General features: G+C 41.5%; 1 protein-coding gene across 1 annotated transcript in view; it reads left to right on the top strand.

The window, feature by feature from the left end:
* Positions 1 to 18,381, top strand: part of LOC117491190 (protein NLRC3-like) — a 57,724-nt gene that overhangs the window by 30,917 nt on the left and 8,426 nt on the right. Inside the window, exons 3-6 of the mRNA XM_034141051.1 lie at positions 14,510 to 14,547; positions 14,900 to 15,043; positions 15,612 to 15,718; positions 16,042 to 17,842. Of these exons, the coding sequence (XP_033996942.1) occupies positions 14,510 to 14,547; positions 14,900 to 15,043; positions 15,612 to 15,718; positions 16,042 to 17,842 (2,090 nt within the window). The remainder of the gene's footprint in view (positions 1 to 14,509; positions 14,548 to 14,899; positions 15,044 to 15,611; positions 15,719 to 16,041; positions 17,843 to 18,381) is intronic.

Below are 18,381 nucleotides of genomic sequence, written 5' to 3'. Positions count from 1 at the left end.
TTCAAGTAGACGCAGAGCGCTTTAAGGACACAGTCCCGTCGTGTTTCAACTGTGGGATCCTGAGGGACAAACACATTTTCAAAATCTTCACACAAGAATACTGATTATGCTTGTGTGCTGATTTTTGGCAAGTCAAAGAAAGGGGGTCAGAGAGGTTAAAATATATTTATATGAGAGGGACAACAAGAGAGAGAGATAAAGAGAATATGGTGTTGCAGTGCCCAAACTACACAATTTATTACAACTACATACCTTGTCCATGGCTGCCATGATCAGGCCCAAATTGCGTCCTGCTGTTCCCCCCTTCTTTTTGAAAACCTTCATCAACTGAGACGAATGGCGATCCAGTTGAGACATGAAGGTAGGCAGCAGCGGAACGGTGGTGATGCGGGTGAATTCTGCGTTTACCTGCAACACATTGTGATACAGGTTCAAATGTTTTGTTTAAAGCTAATAATATCCATCAAGTGTCATAGCAGAAAGGACAGGACATCTACTGGTGTAAACCAAACAAAGAATTTCAGCTGAGGTTCTTTTCTTATACATGTGCATCTATTAAAATAGCTCTGCACTTAATACAGGTAAAGATTCAACATGACATCTACTTAAATGTGTTTTAAGAGCATTCCATGTTTTGAAAGAGCATGGGCATTCATAGTATGTGCATGGATATGGGTGTCTCTGACCAAAATGGCCGTGTTTTAATTTATAGTGCTTCAGTAATTGGTACCTTGTAGATTGAGTCTCAGTACATTGTTTGCATCTCCACATTCAAAACCTAGAGAAAAAGAGAAATGTGTTAATGATCCAAATGTATTGTAAATAACAACTATTATTGCAGCCATTAACATAATTCAGGGTGTGAGGTGCAGGATATAGCAACCCATTACTGGATCTTAAGCAGTGGTGGAAAAAGTACTCAGATCCTGTACTAAAGTAAAAGTATAAATACTCCATTACTTGCTATAGTCCCAAGTTCAAAATAATACTTAAGGTAAAGTTCCAACGTGTTATTAGCCAAATATAATAAAGTATCAAAAGAAAAAGTACTTTGTGCAGAAAGCCTTTTGTAAAAGGGTTGCATCATAGAATAAAAATGAATGTTCTTATAATAAAAAATCTACATATATACAAGATTTTTTAATGTTGTGATTTGTTAATATAGAGCATATTTTGGAAAGAACTGAGTAAATTAGTAGTACATGTATATGAATATAAACATTATCTAAAAAGGTAACTACAAGTGTCAAATAAATGTAGTGTTGTAAAAGTACAATATTTCCCACTGAAATGTAATTGAGTAGAATTACAGAGTAGCAGAACATGGAAATACTTTTCCACGATAAATAACTGTTTAAACACAAGCAGTTGCCACGGCAGGTAAGTGGCAACTGCCACACACATTCGCTTGGCTCAGCACCCAGAGTAACACCCCTTCAGCAGCCGCAGTTGTCTCAGCAAATAGTGGCATCTGCGGCTGAAGTACCTGCCACTATTTAATCTTGCTCTCTCTCTCTGATTATTATAAAGAAACACGTTTTCGGGTGAATTACGTGTCTATTTAAGAGCTGTCTTAATGGAAGATGTGCTTGTTGAGTGTGTTCCTGTACATGCTTTAAATAATTCACACTTTGATATTCCTGGCCAACATAATTAACGTAACGACCAGGCACGGCTCCGGCTGACGCAACAGTACAGTGCACAGATGGGATTTTTATTTCTTCCAAATAAGCTTTACAATTGAACAAAAAAACCTCCCTCAGGGCGTTACACTTGATGAAGTTATTTTTAATAGACTTAGAAGACCTTAACCGACTATGACCTTTTTGGCACTGGAGATGTTTGCAACCAGGCTCTCAAATCTTTAAATCAAGCACATTTAAAAAAAAAAATTCAAAAAAAGGAGGGAAAAAACGTGTCCACTTACTTTTGGTAAGAGCTAACATTACTATTATGATCAAGCTAAAATCATTAAATACATAACGATTGACTTATACAGACAAAGCTTGAAATGTCACCTCTTTTGTGACATATTCTAACACTTTTAAGTGCAAGGGAACATAATTAAAAAGTGACCGTTAAGCTAGCTGTTAGCTAGGCTGCACCGCTTTTCAAATCTATCATCAAAGTATACAGTTGGTAGCAGGGAAATCAAAAATACACATCAACTTTTGTATTTCAGGGACCGTTTGTGTTTAATATATGTTAATATTTAAGAAACTTACCATAACATTGCAGGATGGCACAGGAAAGGGAAAAAATGCGGTTCTGTCATCTCACAGTCACAGGATTCAAATTACACATGTCCCCGGTCTTACAGCGCATGTGCTGAGAAAGTACGGCAAGCACTTTGGGACAATCAGTGCGTTTTAAATAACTTTACCATTTAAATACAACACAACATGGTAATGTAATCCCAAAACTTTGAACTTTTACATAAATGCAATTAAAGTCTCTTGATTTAATTGTAAAAAGTGCATTTACTTAGTAGTTTCAATATAAAAAAAGCAATTAATGCAAACAACATCCATATTTCATTTCTAAGAGTGTACTTCATCAAATCCCAGATGGGCTGATAGGGGGAAGCCTGTGTAGTTGTGCATCTTTGTCTACAGGCTAAATGGTCTGCAGACCTTCTGGTAGCCACCCACTTCCTCACATATTTCGTGGGGTCCCAAGAGGTAAGAGGAGGTCCAACCATTTGAATGAACATTAGAGCAGAGACATTTTGAGTTTTCAGTTGTGAGCGCATTGATGTTACAACTGCATTCATTTCTGAGAAACCCCTCTCACACTCTGCACTGCTCACAGCAATGGTTTCCACTGCATTCTTAAGCTTTAGAAGGGACATGTGCATCGGCACACTGGCATTCTCCTTAAAGTCCCTATAACTTTGCTTAACACCAGAGAATCCGATTTTCAAAAGAGTGCATAGCTCTCTTATTTCACACTCACCATACATTAATGGTAGAGGGCTTGGCCATGTCTTTGTATCAAGAACATTGACCTTTTGAAAGAGGGATTCCTCTTCACTTGTGACCATCCTTGTTTCCATGCTTTTGCATAGTGCTGCATAAAACTTTGTGGGATCTATTATCTTCTGCCTTGGGTCATTGCGTAGTGTTATGCCATTAAAAACACCTTGCTGCTCTGCCTCACATGCGGTTTTGTAGAACAGACCACTGTCTGGGTTCCTGCTCATGGTTTTAAAAACATCTAGCTGTCTTTTGATCAGATTTACTGATTGAGACAGTCTAATGTCTCTCGACTGTAGAGCCTCAGACAGGTCTTTCAGCTCCTCAAGTGCATCCATCATCAGTCCCAGGTTTTTAACAAAAGCAACTGACGTCAGCTTTGCTGCTAGCCCCTCATACATGCATCTATCATTTGAGGAACGGTTCACATCTACACTTGCAGATGTGAGGTGATGATAGAGTGCAGCATACATGGTCCAAACAGCATTTACTGTCCTAAAAGATGAAGCCACCCACCTTATCCCGAGGACGCGACCAATCTTCCTCAAGCATACACCTACTTCAGAGACTGCAGCATCAAGCTCTCTTAAGTTCTTTGGTGACTGATGATAGAGACAGTATAGCTTGTCAAGAAAAGCTGTGAAGTGGTTGGTTTCGGTGCAGTGCTTGACTGCATCTGACACAGACAACTCCAACCTATGGTTTAGACAATGCCAGCCTATGAGGCCTGGGTACTTACTTCTCAGTTTTGTGTAGACACCATTCTTTCTGCCTACCATTACGGAGGCTCCATCTGAGCAGAATCCCACCAGACATTCTTTCAGAAAAGCATCATCAAGACCATATTTCTGTAGACAGTTCAGTAGTTGACTAATGATTCCATCTGCAGTTGTACTCTCTAGCTCGAGAAGATCTAGGAAGAAGGTCACTGGCTCTGAGCTATCAACTGACGTTCTTAGGTACACAATAAGACAAGACTTCTTGCTTAATGATGTGCTTTCATCCACAAGAACAGTTAGCTTTGGTCGGGTCACTTTGATACTTGCCAATAGGGCTTCCCTCATTTCTTTTGAGATAAAATGTACAATGTCTGTACATGTAACATTTGAGTGGAGTACGCGGCCAACATTTACACCATTTATCATTTGTAGTTCTATTAGTCCAGGATGATCAGAGTATGGCCGGTTATTTTTTGCAATGTAGTATGCCGTTCGAAAGACATTATGGGTGGAAGCCAAAATGTCTTTTTGAGTTTTTAGAAAGCTTGATTTTAAAGCTTCTTCATTTTGTCTTTTTACTATGTCCTGTGCTAATTTGTGACTCTGTGAGACACTATGTTCATTTATTTTCTTTCTCAAAGATTTCATTTGCTTCTCATTGCTGTTGCCATATGGGCCTACCCTACAGTTCTGCCATCCAGTAGAGAATGAGTACCTCTGTTTCCCTGTTCTCATTGCCCCAAGGGATCCCGCTTCCCTGCATGATTTGCATCCTATTTTTTTATTTCCAATTATTAGAAATGGATATTTCTGTGTGAAATATTCAAATTGACTTTGATTCCAGCAGTCAGGCAAGTTGTCAGCCTTTCCTACACTGCTTCCCTGCTCTGCTCCTCTGTCCTCCTCAAACTGCCCTGCTCTGCTCTCTTCAGGCTGCCCTGCCCCTCTGTCCTCCTCAGGCTGCTCTGCTCTGCTCTCCTCAGGCTGCCCTGCTCCTCTGTCCTCCTCAAACTGCCCTGCTCCTCTGTCCTCCTCAGGCTGCTCTGCTCTCCTCTCCTCAGCCTGCTCTACTCCTCTCCTCTCCTCTCGTTCCTCCACTCCCTTCCCTTCTTTACGCTGCTCTGATCCTCTCTCTTTTCCAAGCTTCCCTGCTCGCCCATCACCTGCCTTGTTCTGCTCAACTCTGCATTTAAATGTAGGATAATTAACAAAGGAACTTATGGTGAATAAATAAAAGATAGAAATGGCTTTGACACGCTAAGCAGCAGTGATGTCTTGCATACCTTTTAAAGAAGTCTGTAAGTTTCCTCTTTTTTGCTTCACTCATTTCTCATTTCTGCATCATGCCTCACTTTAACCTCTGAAACTTTCAAAGAGAAAGGAAATAAATATATGCATATCTCAGCTTTATGCACACACATACATAGCATCAGGCTGGGGCCAGTTATTTCATGAGAGGGGCACAATAAAAGCAGGTTAAATTGACAAAGACAGTATAAAGTAATTTTGTAAAATAAACATATAATACAGTAATTGGTATTTGTTTTGGTCAATTTAAGTTACAGTCCTGTGTTTCAGTAGTTTTTTTCATTTTTAGTATTTGTTTTAGTAACTTTAAGTGACAATTTAATTAAAAAACATAAACAGTATTTGCTTTTATAAGGTAATGAACAGTTTAATCTCCACTGTACATCCGGGTCTCTGATTTGATTTAGTTCCAATAAATCGTAATATTGTAACTTTTTTTTGGAGGGGTCAGTGTTACGGGGGCACTGGCCCCTGTTTGCCCCCCCCTAGAACCGCCCCTGCATAGCATGGTTTAGGAAACGGGCGCTCTGCACGGAGGAACCGCAGCAGAGTCCCGCGGGAGGTGCTGCAGTGTAGCTCACGATCGGAGCAGAGACACACGTTCACTGACACTAAGCCGACAAACTATAGCTGGTCGCAGAGATCTGCTATTCTAAAATAAAGTCCACAATATCGACCACTGGCTGGTGTCTTTCTCTTAGTTTAAGAAACGCTTGATTTGATCAAAAGTTAGTCAAACAAAAAAACGTTATTTAACTTAATGGTAGTCGAACGTAAAAGTAGAATATCAGAGCAATTCATGTTAAGAAACCTGTCAGCGTATTACCTATTTTTCTCCACACCTTTCCCGGATTCACCTGTCACTGCTGGCTGTCTGTGTGACTGACGGAAGAGACTGTGTGGTCGCCGATCAGCAATGTTTATTTGAAGAAAATAAATAAGGGGGAACCCCGCGAAAAATTTGAAAAGTGCAAGTCATCGTCGCGTCTTCTTATTTATGCTCCCTACTGCTAGAAAGAGTGTTTTATTGATTTTTCGAATTATTAAGAACCTTAAACATATAGAAAGAAAAGTTTTAACATGTATATCTTTTTTGTGTAAACATATGATATAGGCATGCTGCATACATTGTTAAAAATATGCGAGGGTGATGACGTCAGAGCTTTTCCTATGTGCCGGGGCTTAGCCCCGGACAGCCCCGGCCCAATGTAACCCCTGCACGTACACATACATACACGTGCACACATACATGTATGTATACATTTGTAGTTCCCCCCTTTCTTCTTAATTTAGTGTCTTAAGTTCAGCTATGTAGGCTATCATAGAGCCCCAGACAGAATCAAATAGTTTTGAGGAGCCCCTCAGGTTATATTTGATCTTCTCTAAGTTCAGGTACATCAGGGCTATTCAATTGGCGGCCCGCGGGCCAAATCCGGCCCCGGGGTGATATTTACTGGCCCTTTGAGTATAATGTTAAAAAGTCATCAATTTTTTTTTTTTAAGATTTTTTTTTTTTGTGCCATAGTGCCTTTATTCCAGAGAGGGTGTTACATTGAGAGATAGAGGGGTAGACAATGCCGGAAAACTTCGACGGGCTCGGGTTTCGAACCCACCTACTATACTGTAGTGACAACTCCTGTCATTGATTGCATCTCTGCGTGAATGATTAGATCATTTCACCTAAATGAAATCAAATGAAACATGTAGGCCTACTGAGTTCTGAACTTGCCATTTAGATCTATAAAGGCCTTGGGGCTATGTTGTTTGATTGAATTAAACACAATATATGCACTCCACTATGCTGTTGTAGTATTTACTGTATCTGAAGCTCTTAAATATGATTGCTCATATTTCAAGCCATCTTTTTCCCGGCCCCTTGCTTTGGATCATTTTCATCAACCGGCCCCCATTCCAAACTAATTGAATAGCCCTGAGGTACATCATAAGATCTTTAAGCCATCAGTGGCGTTTTCTCCCGGAGGCCAAGGGAAGCCAGGCTTCCCCTGTTTTTTCGGATTGTAGTTATAATTTAAATAAATAAATAAAAACACTTTGTTTTGTTTAGATAATTCTCCTTTGCTGTGTGTTGCTGCCGGCCCGTCTCTCCCCCACTCTCATTGAGTATTTTACAAAGAGTGAAACAAACAGCGCCCCTCTAGATGTTATGGTGAAACAGTAGATTGCATTCACTGTTGCGAGAGGAGGCCAGCTGAATCGGGCTTCCCTTGGTGAAAAAAAATGGAGGGATTGACCAATCAGATGAGGCCCACGTGATGCCCCTGCCAACCTGTGATTGGCCAGGGCCATGCCAAGGGAAGCCAGCCGCCTTTGGCTTCCCTTCAGAGGCGGTTGGTGGCTGGCGATTTGATTGGACACTGCCATCCAATCGATCACCTGAATAGATGAGATTGTTTATATTTTTTAGTTACTTTTGGACTACGGACTGAGCTAATTACAGAGACGAGGACTGTTGCTGCACTTGCCGTGTGTTAGAAAGGGAAGGGAAGAGAAGGTGGACTATCACATGCAAATGTTTCTGTACATAATTGTTTTTGAATTCATGTGTTTCATACACGCCTACTGATACTTTGATGTGAACGTAAAACTTTAAAGGTCTCCTGATTTACTTTGTGAATGAATGCTTCTTTTTTATTCATTACCGAATCTTTGATTCATTGAGCGGCTGTTATTGCATTTGGGGGGGGGGGTGTGTCTGCATAAATTAATAAGAAAAAGACGAGAGAGTTTCGGCTGGAGAGTGCGTGCGGACCTGTCGGTTAGATAACAGGCGTGTGCAAGTCCTGCATCTGTGTGATACAAATGTTACGTTATTGACCACCCCCCCCCCCCCCCCCCCCCCCCAACCCAAAAAAATGGGCTTCCCCTAATTTTTTCCCCACGCCACGCTACTGTAAGCCAAAGAGATGCTTTAGGTGGTATCGAAGATTTCCATTCTAGGAGTATTCTTCTACGTGCTAAAAGAGATGCAAAGGCTATACTGTCTTTAGTTTTCCTCCTCATCACTCTGTGGCCAGGTAGTACTCCGAAAATGGCAGTTTCTGCACATGGTGTCAATACCACGTCCAAGGCCTCAGCGAGGTGTTTGAGATTTCTACAAGTGCTTTAAACTTTTTTTATTTCCTGTGTTGTGATTCATCAAAGCAACATAACATGTGACTCTCTGCAGTCTTCCAGGGCCGAAGCAACAAACTTTGGGTTCAATAACCCACTTTTCAATAAGGCAGACAGGAGAGCTCTTCTTTGGGAGGCTGTTGCATTTATTAAGGTCTTTGTTACAGGTCTAACTTTGAAGACACTCGACAGACCTTTGCTGCTTCGTTCACTTCAAAAACACACACCACCGCTCGCTCACTCTCGCTCGCTCTACCATGCACACACACATGCACGCGCCAACCCCCCCCCCCTCTCTCTCTCTCTCTTAAAGGGACAGCTGCCTGACTCTGCATGACCCTAATATCATAACACAAGTTTATTATTATGATGGTTATGATTGAAACAAGTGTGTTATTATAATGTGTGTGTGTGTGTGTGTGTGTGTGTGTGTGTGTGTGTGTGTGTGTGTGTGTGTGTGTGTGTGTGTGTGTGTGTGTGTGTGTGTGTGTGTGTACTAGAGAACAAGGAAGTGTGAAGAAACTTTAAATGAATTGACAGAAAGTGTAAGATAACTTCACGTTTTATTTGTTATGTGACAGAGTTACTTCCTTCCTCTTCACCAATAAACTGATAATGAGCATTTATATGTAGTGTATGACATACAATGAGACACCTGTGTGTGTTTGCAGGCAGCATAGAGATAGATATACAAGATAGAAGCAGAAAAGTGTTTTACAATGTTGTACTTGAGTATTTCCATTTTATGCTGCTTTGTACTGTTGGAGCAGAACACCTATTGTGGTGGCTGATAGCCACCCCCTCTGCTACGCGCCGTTCGTTGGATGAGGCTGAAATCTCTATTAAAATAAAGAAAGGAATTGAAAACACCGGAATCAAAAGTTATAACAATTATCTGAGTTTACGGGTAGGAAACCAAACACATATACAAGTTATACAGAGTACTCCGGACTTCAGGTTTGTGATGCGATGCGGACACAGATGTCGGGACCAGCCACTCACCAAACCAAAAAGCATTTTTACATACAAAAACATCAGTATTCATATCCTTATTTTGGGGCGGAGATGTGTTTACTTTCCCCTTCCCCTTTTATTCCCAAGCGAATGAGAGAGTCCGTGAGGAGGAGCTGTCTAAGCTGCTCACCTCCCCAAAGTGTTTTTACTGGCTGAATTCACTTCTGGTCGGGTTCAATAGTTCTGACCAGAACGAGAAATTCCAAAGTTTCACAAGGTCAAAAGTCAACCCTTATCTCCGTCCCAATCTTAACTCCATTCCTTTCCCATGAGAGTTCTTCACATAAACTATCCCTTTTCAGACATTTAAACCTTTGTCCAGATATTTAATGATGTCTTTAACGACCTTAAAAACAACATCTGGTGTAGCGGAGAGAACTATGTGTGTGTGTGACACAGGATCCCTGGGTCAGTGAGTTGTAAGAGAGAATATCATTTCTATATATGTGATTACCCAAAACCGTTGTGATTACCTAAAACAGTTGTGATTACTTAAAACAGTTCAAACAATACATGTTCACTAAAATACAATTCAAAATAATACATGTTTACTTCAATACAGTGTAGAATCATATCTTTTTACTTCAGTGCTTACCCCACTTCAATTCAGAGGTACATGGTGTACTTTTCCTCCACTACATGTATTTAATACCTTTAGTTACTTTACAGATCTGGATGAATGATGTGAAATCTAATCAAGTGTTAAATCAGACTTTAGTTCCACCTGGAGTAAATTCACAAGCTCCCCTGCAGTATACAAAGTCATTCAAACTAGCTGCACCTTTACCAGCTTTGAGAACACTTTCATGATCAATCATTATAAAACATATCATATATATTATTCTGAAATGGACCAATCTGCACAATGAATACTTTTACTGTCGCTACTTTAACTATATTCTGATGATAATACTTTTCTACTTTTACTTGAGGAACATTTTGAATGCAGGACTTTTACTGTATCAGAGTATTCCTACACTCTGGTACTTCTACTTTTACTGGTACTTTTAAAGTACAAGATCTGAGTACTTTTTACTCAATCTGTACTTCTCGCTCCTGTGTATTCCTCTTCAAGACAGAAAAGGCACATATGGATGTTTGTGATTAAATGCAGAAACTGATGTAACACCGACCTCTAGTCAAGGTGATTACAAGTACATTTACTCAAGCACTGCACATCAAAAACATTTAAAGGTGGGGTAGGTAAATTTGAGAAACCGGCTCGAGATACACTTTTTGTTATATTCCATGGATTGCTCTTAACATCCCGATAGCAATGAATATCTTAAGTGCTTTGACAAAAAATCCATTAAAAAATGTCATCTGTGGAAGCCGTAATACTGTAAAAAGCACGACCAATCATTTTAGCCGGCCCGGCTAAAATAACTGGATGGCCTACCTGCCTGTCAGCCTTCCATCTGTGCACAAACTTATCTCGTGCCCTCATTGGTCATGTGCACGTTCGTGTGTGTTGGAGGAGGGGCTCTGTAAGGAAGTGGCAGATTTTCTCCGGTTGTGTATTTTCAAATTCTAGCGATCTCGAGCTGCTTTCTCAAACTTACCTACCCTACCTTTAAACATAATATACTTTTTATCAATACGTTAATCTGTCTAGATCGGACAAGGTTTCTATACTGACTGCAAACAGTCTGAATTTGAACATGCAAAAGCTCTTGGGAAATCTGTTGAGCGAGCTAAAAAACAGTACGACAAAAACATTTGTCAAACCCAACACAAAGTGAGAGATGCAGTCCGGCACCTGATTAAAGGCACCACAAGGGTTAAAAACAAGGTACGAATACGAAGGTTTCTGCCATCCTACGAGGGTCCTTACTTCATTGTAGGCATGTTGGATGACCTGATCTATAGACTCAAAAAGAGCCTGTTGAGATCTTCATATTAGGTTGAATACTTAAAACGAAAGTTAATTATAATCAAGTATAATCAATTATATTCTTGTATAACCCACAATGAAAATGCATCATATGTTATGATTTTCTATATTTACAGTATAAACAAAGTGGTTTGTTAAGTTGAGTGTGAGGCCTCTGATGGTTCATGGGTGTCACTGATAAGAGAAGAGGCAGTTTCTTCCCTCTTCCTACAGCGGTGCACAAGGAGGGGAGCTCCTGACTTAGTGATAAAGAACTAAGAGGCCCCAAAAAGGTGTTTTTGCCATAGCCGAGAATAATGTTTTAGTTCTGTACATTAGAGGTCATGAACTTGTGTTACATAAGCCTGAGAGGGTGTGTCTTGGGTTTTCTGCCCTGTTTTGAGCTTTAAAACACTGGGCGAGAGAGGAACAGCTTGAGAGCTGGGTTTTTGCTCTCGGTAAGGTACTCTCAAACTTGGTAAATATCTCTCGAATTTCTTTGTTGAATGCTGAGTGAATTTCTTTGTGAAATGAGTGGAATTAATTGATGTTTGTTGAAAGTTAGTACCCTGCCACCTATGAGGAAGGTCCTCTGAATTCATGCGGGACTAGTTGAAGTATACGAATGTGGAAATGAGAAAATGAACTGATTTGTTGAATGAAAGTTTGAATGTGCTTTTTATTATCACCGGTCTTTTATGAGGAAATGCCTCTAAATTCTATCGGGAGATTTTAAATGTCACAACTGAATTGGGCAGTTGAAGTTACAAATGATGGTAATAAATGTAAAACTGTGAATTAAAGTTTCATATTAGAACATGATCACAGCATGATAGGTTTAGTATGATTATAATGTTGTAACAAGAGAAGGTAAAAACCCTGTATAAGTTTGGACCTATTTTTCTTCAAATAAACTGATCCCACCTTTTGGATTGGGACAACTTAAAAGACATCTGCGCTCTCCTCTCCTGCTTCAAAGATCGCACCCTGCCACACTCACACTTAGGTAGGGCCACACCTCATTTACTGATATCAAAATCCTTCGGGATCGCTTAAACAGATTTAGGGGGTCGTCTGAATTGAAACAGCAGTTCATTGAACCTGGTTCTTCAGGGAGTTAATAGAGGTGAGATCTTGCTGACGTTGGTGGATCTGAGCCAAGCAGCAAACTTACATAGGCTCAATAACTTCGGTTAGGTCAATTAGGAGGTCTGAGTAATTTGCCGGAATAAATGATCAGTCCTCCCGACTCTTACAAGCCCCAGAGCCAAATAGTTGTCCACCATGACAAGCTCAAGCCTTACTATTCCAGGACCCCATTAGACAACAGCTGGGTGTTCAAAGACACAGACGCCTGGGCACCTGTCGAGGTGCCGCCCCCTCAGCCAGACCTCAACTCATCTGACGCAGTCATCGGGCCTCTCCACCTGTGGGACCCCCCATCAGACGCAGAGGATCCAGCTGTGGAGGCCCTCGAGGACCCAGGTTCTTCACCGCCAGTTACGCTTGTTGTTGTTTGATAATTGTAATGCCTAAGAGCCACATCATATAGAGTGAAGTCACACAGTGTTTCATTTAACTGGGTTGATTAACTACATCACAGTATGTTATGTACATGTCAGTATGTGTGTTTATACACCTTTGAAACGTTTACAAAAAAAAAAAAAAGGATCTATGCAGTATGCTTCGTGGACATTTTTGTGGACATTGCCTCATGATTCAAGCTGTTTCCACAGCAAGGAAGACGCCTTCAAGGACTGTGGGAAATGGGGATTATTGAGGGGGAATGTGTTGCCATTAATGTTTCATGCTTTCCTTTTATAACAGAGTATTCCTACACTCTGGTACTTCTACTTTTACTCAAGTACAAGATCTGAGTTCTTCTACGTTTACTACAATATCTGAGCAGGCCTACTTCTACTTTTACTCAAGTACAAGATCTGAGTATTTCTACTTTTACTCAATCTGTACTTCTTGCTCCTGTGTATTCCTCTTCAGGACAGAAAAGGCACATATGGATGTTTGTGATTAAATGCAGAAACTGATGTAACACCGACCTCTAGTGGTCAAGGTGATTACAAGTACATTTACTCAAGTACTGCAACTCAAAAACATTTAAATATAATGTATCTTTTTATCTGTACGTTAATCTGTCTAGATCGGACAAGGTTTCTACACTGACTGCAAACAGTCTGAATTTGAACATGCAATGGCTCCCTGGTGCCAGTAACAAAAAACGCCATTCATATTCTGAGAAAAATACAGTAATATATGCAATACATGCAGCAGGGTTATTAATCCAGAAACAAATATATATATATATATATATATATATATATAATAGGGAACAGTTTAATGTGATGTTAACACTAGAGTACTTAAATACCTACACACTTTAACTTAAGTGAGGTTTTGAAGACAGCATGTTTACTTGGACTGGTTTATTTTCACACTGTGGTTTTAATATATTTATTTCAATAACTTTGTTGAGGTTGTTTTTAGCTTTATTTGTATCTCACTGAACATATGTAAACTTGTTCAGCTGATAAGGCTGGTTATGAAACAGAGAAGGGGGGGGGGCTGCAGACAGGGAGGGAGGGAAGTTGAAAGTGAAAGTATGAAGTCAGGCTTGTCAGAGTGCCAAACGCCATTTTACAGCTCAACGGAGCAGGAGGACAACAGGGTGAGTGTTAACATCAGGCTCTGCTTTCTAACACATTATTTACTCTGTTTTACTGGATGTCAGAACAACAGCGTCCTAGAGTCCAACGAGACTTCTACAAGTGTTGTAAACTTGTTTTATTTCCTGTTTTCTGATTCATCAAAGCAACATAACATGCGACAGCCCAGCGCAGTCAAAATGGAGAGCGGCCTGTCTGAAGTCTGACTGATTTGATGTATTTTAACCAAGTTTATTATTATGATGGTTTAGATCAGGGGTGTCAAACTCACAGCCCGCCACTTCATTTTATGTGGCCCACAAGAGCTTGCAAATAATATAATACGTTTATTATAAGGTTACGTGCTGCGCTTTACAGGAGCATGTTGCGCACTGAAGAGACTTGCAATTACTTGTAATTATGTGCCCTAGACTTCTGCTTTCAGACGTAGTTAATTATGAAGTTATTACCCTATCTGATAATAATCTAATGCAGAGGAAATATTGTAAAATAATACATTATTTTATATATATTATATATATTTATCTATGTATATTTATATAGTCTTTAAGTTACCACCCTTTGAGTGCAACCATCATTCTAATGTGGCCCGCGATGAAATTGAGTTTGACACCCCTGGTGTGTGTGTGTGTGTGTGTGTGTGTGTGTGTGTGTGTGTGTGTGTGTGTGTGTGTGTGTGTGTGTGTGTGTGTGTGTGTGTGTGTGTGTGTGTGTGTGTGTGTGTGTGTGTGTGTGTGTGTGTGTGTGTGTGTGTGTGTGTGTGTGTGTGTGTGTGTGTGTGTGTGGTGTTGTCTCTCCTCACTGCAGACACTGACTCTGATTACATCAACGCCAGCTTCCTCAAGGTAAACACTGCTTTGGGTTCTTTTCTAATCATAACCATCAAACAGTCATTATGTGTATGTATAAAAGTATAATGTATTAGTAATAATGTCAAAGTTTGTCCTTAGGGGCTCCTCAGGAAAGAAAAGATACAGTGCAAGTTTAATAAGTTAACACACACTAGATAAAAGCCAGACTAAAAGGTGTGTGTGTGTGTGTGTGTGTGTGTGTGTGTGTGTGTGTGTGTGTGTGTGTGTGTGTGTGTGTGTGTGTGTGTGTGTGTGTGTGTGTGTGTGTGTGTGTGTGTGTGTGTGTGTGTGTGTGTGTGTGTGTGTGTGTGTGTGTGTGTGTGTGTGTGTGTGTGTGTTTTCTCAGGCTGGGGAAGATGGGTGGTTTTAAAGATGAGGAAGAGGACACATCTTCAGTCTCAGCTGTCTTCAGCTGTCTGTCTCTGAAGAGTGACCGGTCTATAGGTCAACCTCTAAACTTCAGTAATGAACCTGGACCCTCAGACACAAAGTAAGAGTTTCTGCTGTAACCTGACCTGAAGAGGATCCAGTTCTTATATCATCTAATATATGAAACTGTTCTTTAATAATATCATGTGTGCAGTATAGTACAGAACAAAGGCAGCAGAGTACAGCAAGCTAACATTATTTGAGGATATTTCAATATGCATTTATAGCATCATTGTATCAGTGGCATCAAAAGGTTTTAAATGGCAAAGATATTGATAAAAACTCACTAAAAACTAAATATATCGTCCAAAACATTATTTACTACTTGGCATGTTTATGATATGTATTTTAAAGATGTTTATTAATGATAGTGATAACCTGGTGAGCTGGTTGTGTTTAGCATTAGCAGATATAACAGAGCTTTGTGTGATTACATGTAGAGTCAATGCAAAGACCCAGATCCGTGCCTGGAGACACCAAGAAAGTGAAGAGGTGAAATTCATGACACCTGCGTATTCGTGCAGCGTGACACATTTCATCTTGAGAGTGACGTTTGTGACGCTCTGCCCATTGGTGAGAATCAGCTCCACTAATGTAACGTGCTGTAAAGGATGTGTTCATCTCCACAGAGGGAAGAGGAAGAGTGGTGTTCCTGTGGAGGAGCAGCTGTCCAGCTGTGCTCTGTGTCAGGACGTCCTGAAGGATCCAGTCTCTACCAGCTGTGGACACTGGTTCTGCAGACAGTGCATCACCTCATACTGGGAGCAGAGACCTCCATCAGGAGACCCCTCCTGTCCCCAGTGTGGAAAGAGATCCAGAACCAGAGCTGGACTGCAGACAGCCAGTCAGACCAGCTCTGTACGAGGTAAGAGGCCGAACTCATGCAGCGTCTTATTCCTCTTCCTGGTTCATTTGTTGTTGAACAGGTATACTGTTGTAGAGCATAGACAGTAAGCTGTTTATAAAACATTTAAACTCAGTCTGTTTGTTGTTGTTTTATTGTTATAATTAGATTCTCAGAGCATTTCCCTCATTCTCTCACGTTTCCTTCTCTTCCAGCAGATAGTGGTCTGCAGGAGGTTTTAGATGAACATAGGCTCAGTCTGAGGAGGAGATGTGAACGTGTGACTGAAGGAACTGATCAAAGTGAAACCCTCCTCAACAGGATCTTCACTGAGCTCTACATCACACAAGGCCAGAGTGAAGAGGTTAATACCCAACATGAGGTGAGGCAGCTGGAGACAGCTTCCAAGAAGAAGCCCCTCCATGACACTCCAATCAAGTGCCAGGACATCTTTAAAGCCTTACCTGACCAACAGACTCTCATCAGAGCGGTCCTGACCAACGGAGTCGCTGGAGTTGGAAAAACCTTCTCAGTGCAGAAGTTCACTCTGGACTGGGCCGAGGGTTTGGAAAACCAAGATGTCAGTCTGGTGATCCCGCTCTCCTTCAGGGAGCTGAACCTGATCAAAGGTGAGCAGTACAGTCTTCTCAGGCTGCTCCATGTTTTCCATCCAACCTTACAGAAGGTCACAGCAGAGCAGCTGGCTGTCTGCAAAGTGCTGCTCATCTTTGACGGCCTGGATGAAAGCAGACTTTCTCTGGACTTCAGAAACAATGAGGTTGTGTCTGATGTCTCACAGCAGTCCTCAGTCAACGTGCTGCTGACAAACCTCATCAGGGGGAAGCTGCTTCCCTCGGCTCTCGTCTGGATAACTTCCAGACCTGCAGCGGCCAATCAGATCCCTCCTGAGTGTGTGGACAGGGTAACAGAAGTACGAGGCTTCACTGACGCCCAGAAGGAGGAGTACTTCAGGAGGAGATGGAGTGATGAAGACCTGTCCAGCAGAATCATCTCTCACATCAAGAGCTCCAGGAGCCTCCACATCATGTGTCTGATCCCAGTCTTCTGCTGGATCACTGCTGCAGTTCTGGACCACATGTTGACTACAGACCAGAGAGGAGAGCTGCCCCAGACCCTCACTGACATGTACTCACACTTCCTGCTGGTCCAGACCAAGAGGAAGAAGCAGAAGTATGAAGAGGGACATGAGACGAGCCCACAGCAGCTGACGGAGGCTGACAGGGAGGTTCTTCTGAAGCTGGGGAGGCTGGCGTTTGAACATCTGGAGAAAGGAGACATCATGTTCTACCAAGAAGACCTGCAGCGATGTGGTCTTGACGTCACCGAGGCCTTGGTGCACTCAGGAGTTTGTACACAGATCTTCAAAAGAGAGAGAGTGATCTTCAAGAAAACAGTCTACTGCTTTGTTCATCTGAGCATTCAGGAGTTTCTGGCTGCAGTCTACATGTTGCACTGTTACACCAACAGAGACACAGCGGTACTGAAGGACTTCCTGCAGGGAGACTATAACAACAGCAGAGATCAGGATTACCCATCCCTGCCTGTCTTCCTGAAGGGAGCCATGGAGAAGTCCCTCAGAAGTAAAAATGGCCACCTGGACCTGTTTGTCCGCTTTCTCCACGGCCTCTCTCTGGAGTCCAACCAGAGACTGTTAGGAGGCCTGCTGGGTCGCACAGACAACAGACCAGAAACCATCCAGAGAGCCATCAGCAACCTGAAGGAGATGAGCAGTGATTCCTCTCCTGACAGGAGCATCAACATCTTCCACTGTCTGACAGAGATGAAGGACCACTCAGTACATCAGGAGATCACAGAGTTCCTGAAGTCAGAGAACAGATCAGAGAAGGAACTCTCTGAGATCCACTGCTCTGCTCTGGCCTACATGCTGCAGATGTCAGAGGAGGTTCTGCATGAGTTGGACCTGAATCAGTACAACACATCAGATGAGGGACGACATAGACTGATTCCAGCTGTGAGGAACTGCAGGAAGTTCAAGTAAGTCCAGATGTGATTAACTTTATAAACTAATGTGGATCAGGAGTTTAATTATTAAAATTAACACTACAGATGGAGCGTCTTATTTTGGACAGTTTGAAACGCGAGGGTCGTGATTGGTCCGTGATTGGTCCGTGATCGGCCCGTGATCGGCCCGTGATAAAGAGCCGGCCCCCAGTCTGACTTGATACCGCCCCCGTGATAAATAAATGTAATTATTGTGAAGCCAGCTGCAATGGATCATTGATACACCAGGGGTTGCAGTGGGGTTCAACACTGGAGTCATGTGAAATCAACTTCGACACAGTAAACTGGATGTACAGTATGTCTGGTACTAATGTTTGCGGATCTTTGTTAAGATCCATATGTCACGGATAGGATCATAGTCTGTGCTAAATAAGACATGTAATCATTTACAAAACATCACCATGTTGTTATTTAACAAAATAATGTTGTTTAGTCGAAAAAAACGAACGAGAGGAAATGCAGCCGGCTCTCGATTTTTAATCCTAATTTAATCATCATCTTCACCACGATCA

This window comes from Trematomus bernacchii, unplaced genomic scaffold (assembly GCF_902827165.1).
Source record: "Trematomus bernacchii unplaced genomic scaffold, fTreBer1.1, whole genome shotgun sequence".
NCBI lineage: Eukaryota > Metazoa > Chordata > Actinopteri > Perciformes > Nototheniidae > Trematomus > Trematomus bernacchii.
Note: the sequence above shows the minus strand (reverse complement) of the source record. Positions and strands in the feature narration are given on the sequence as shown.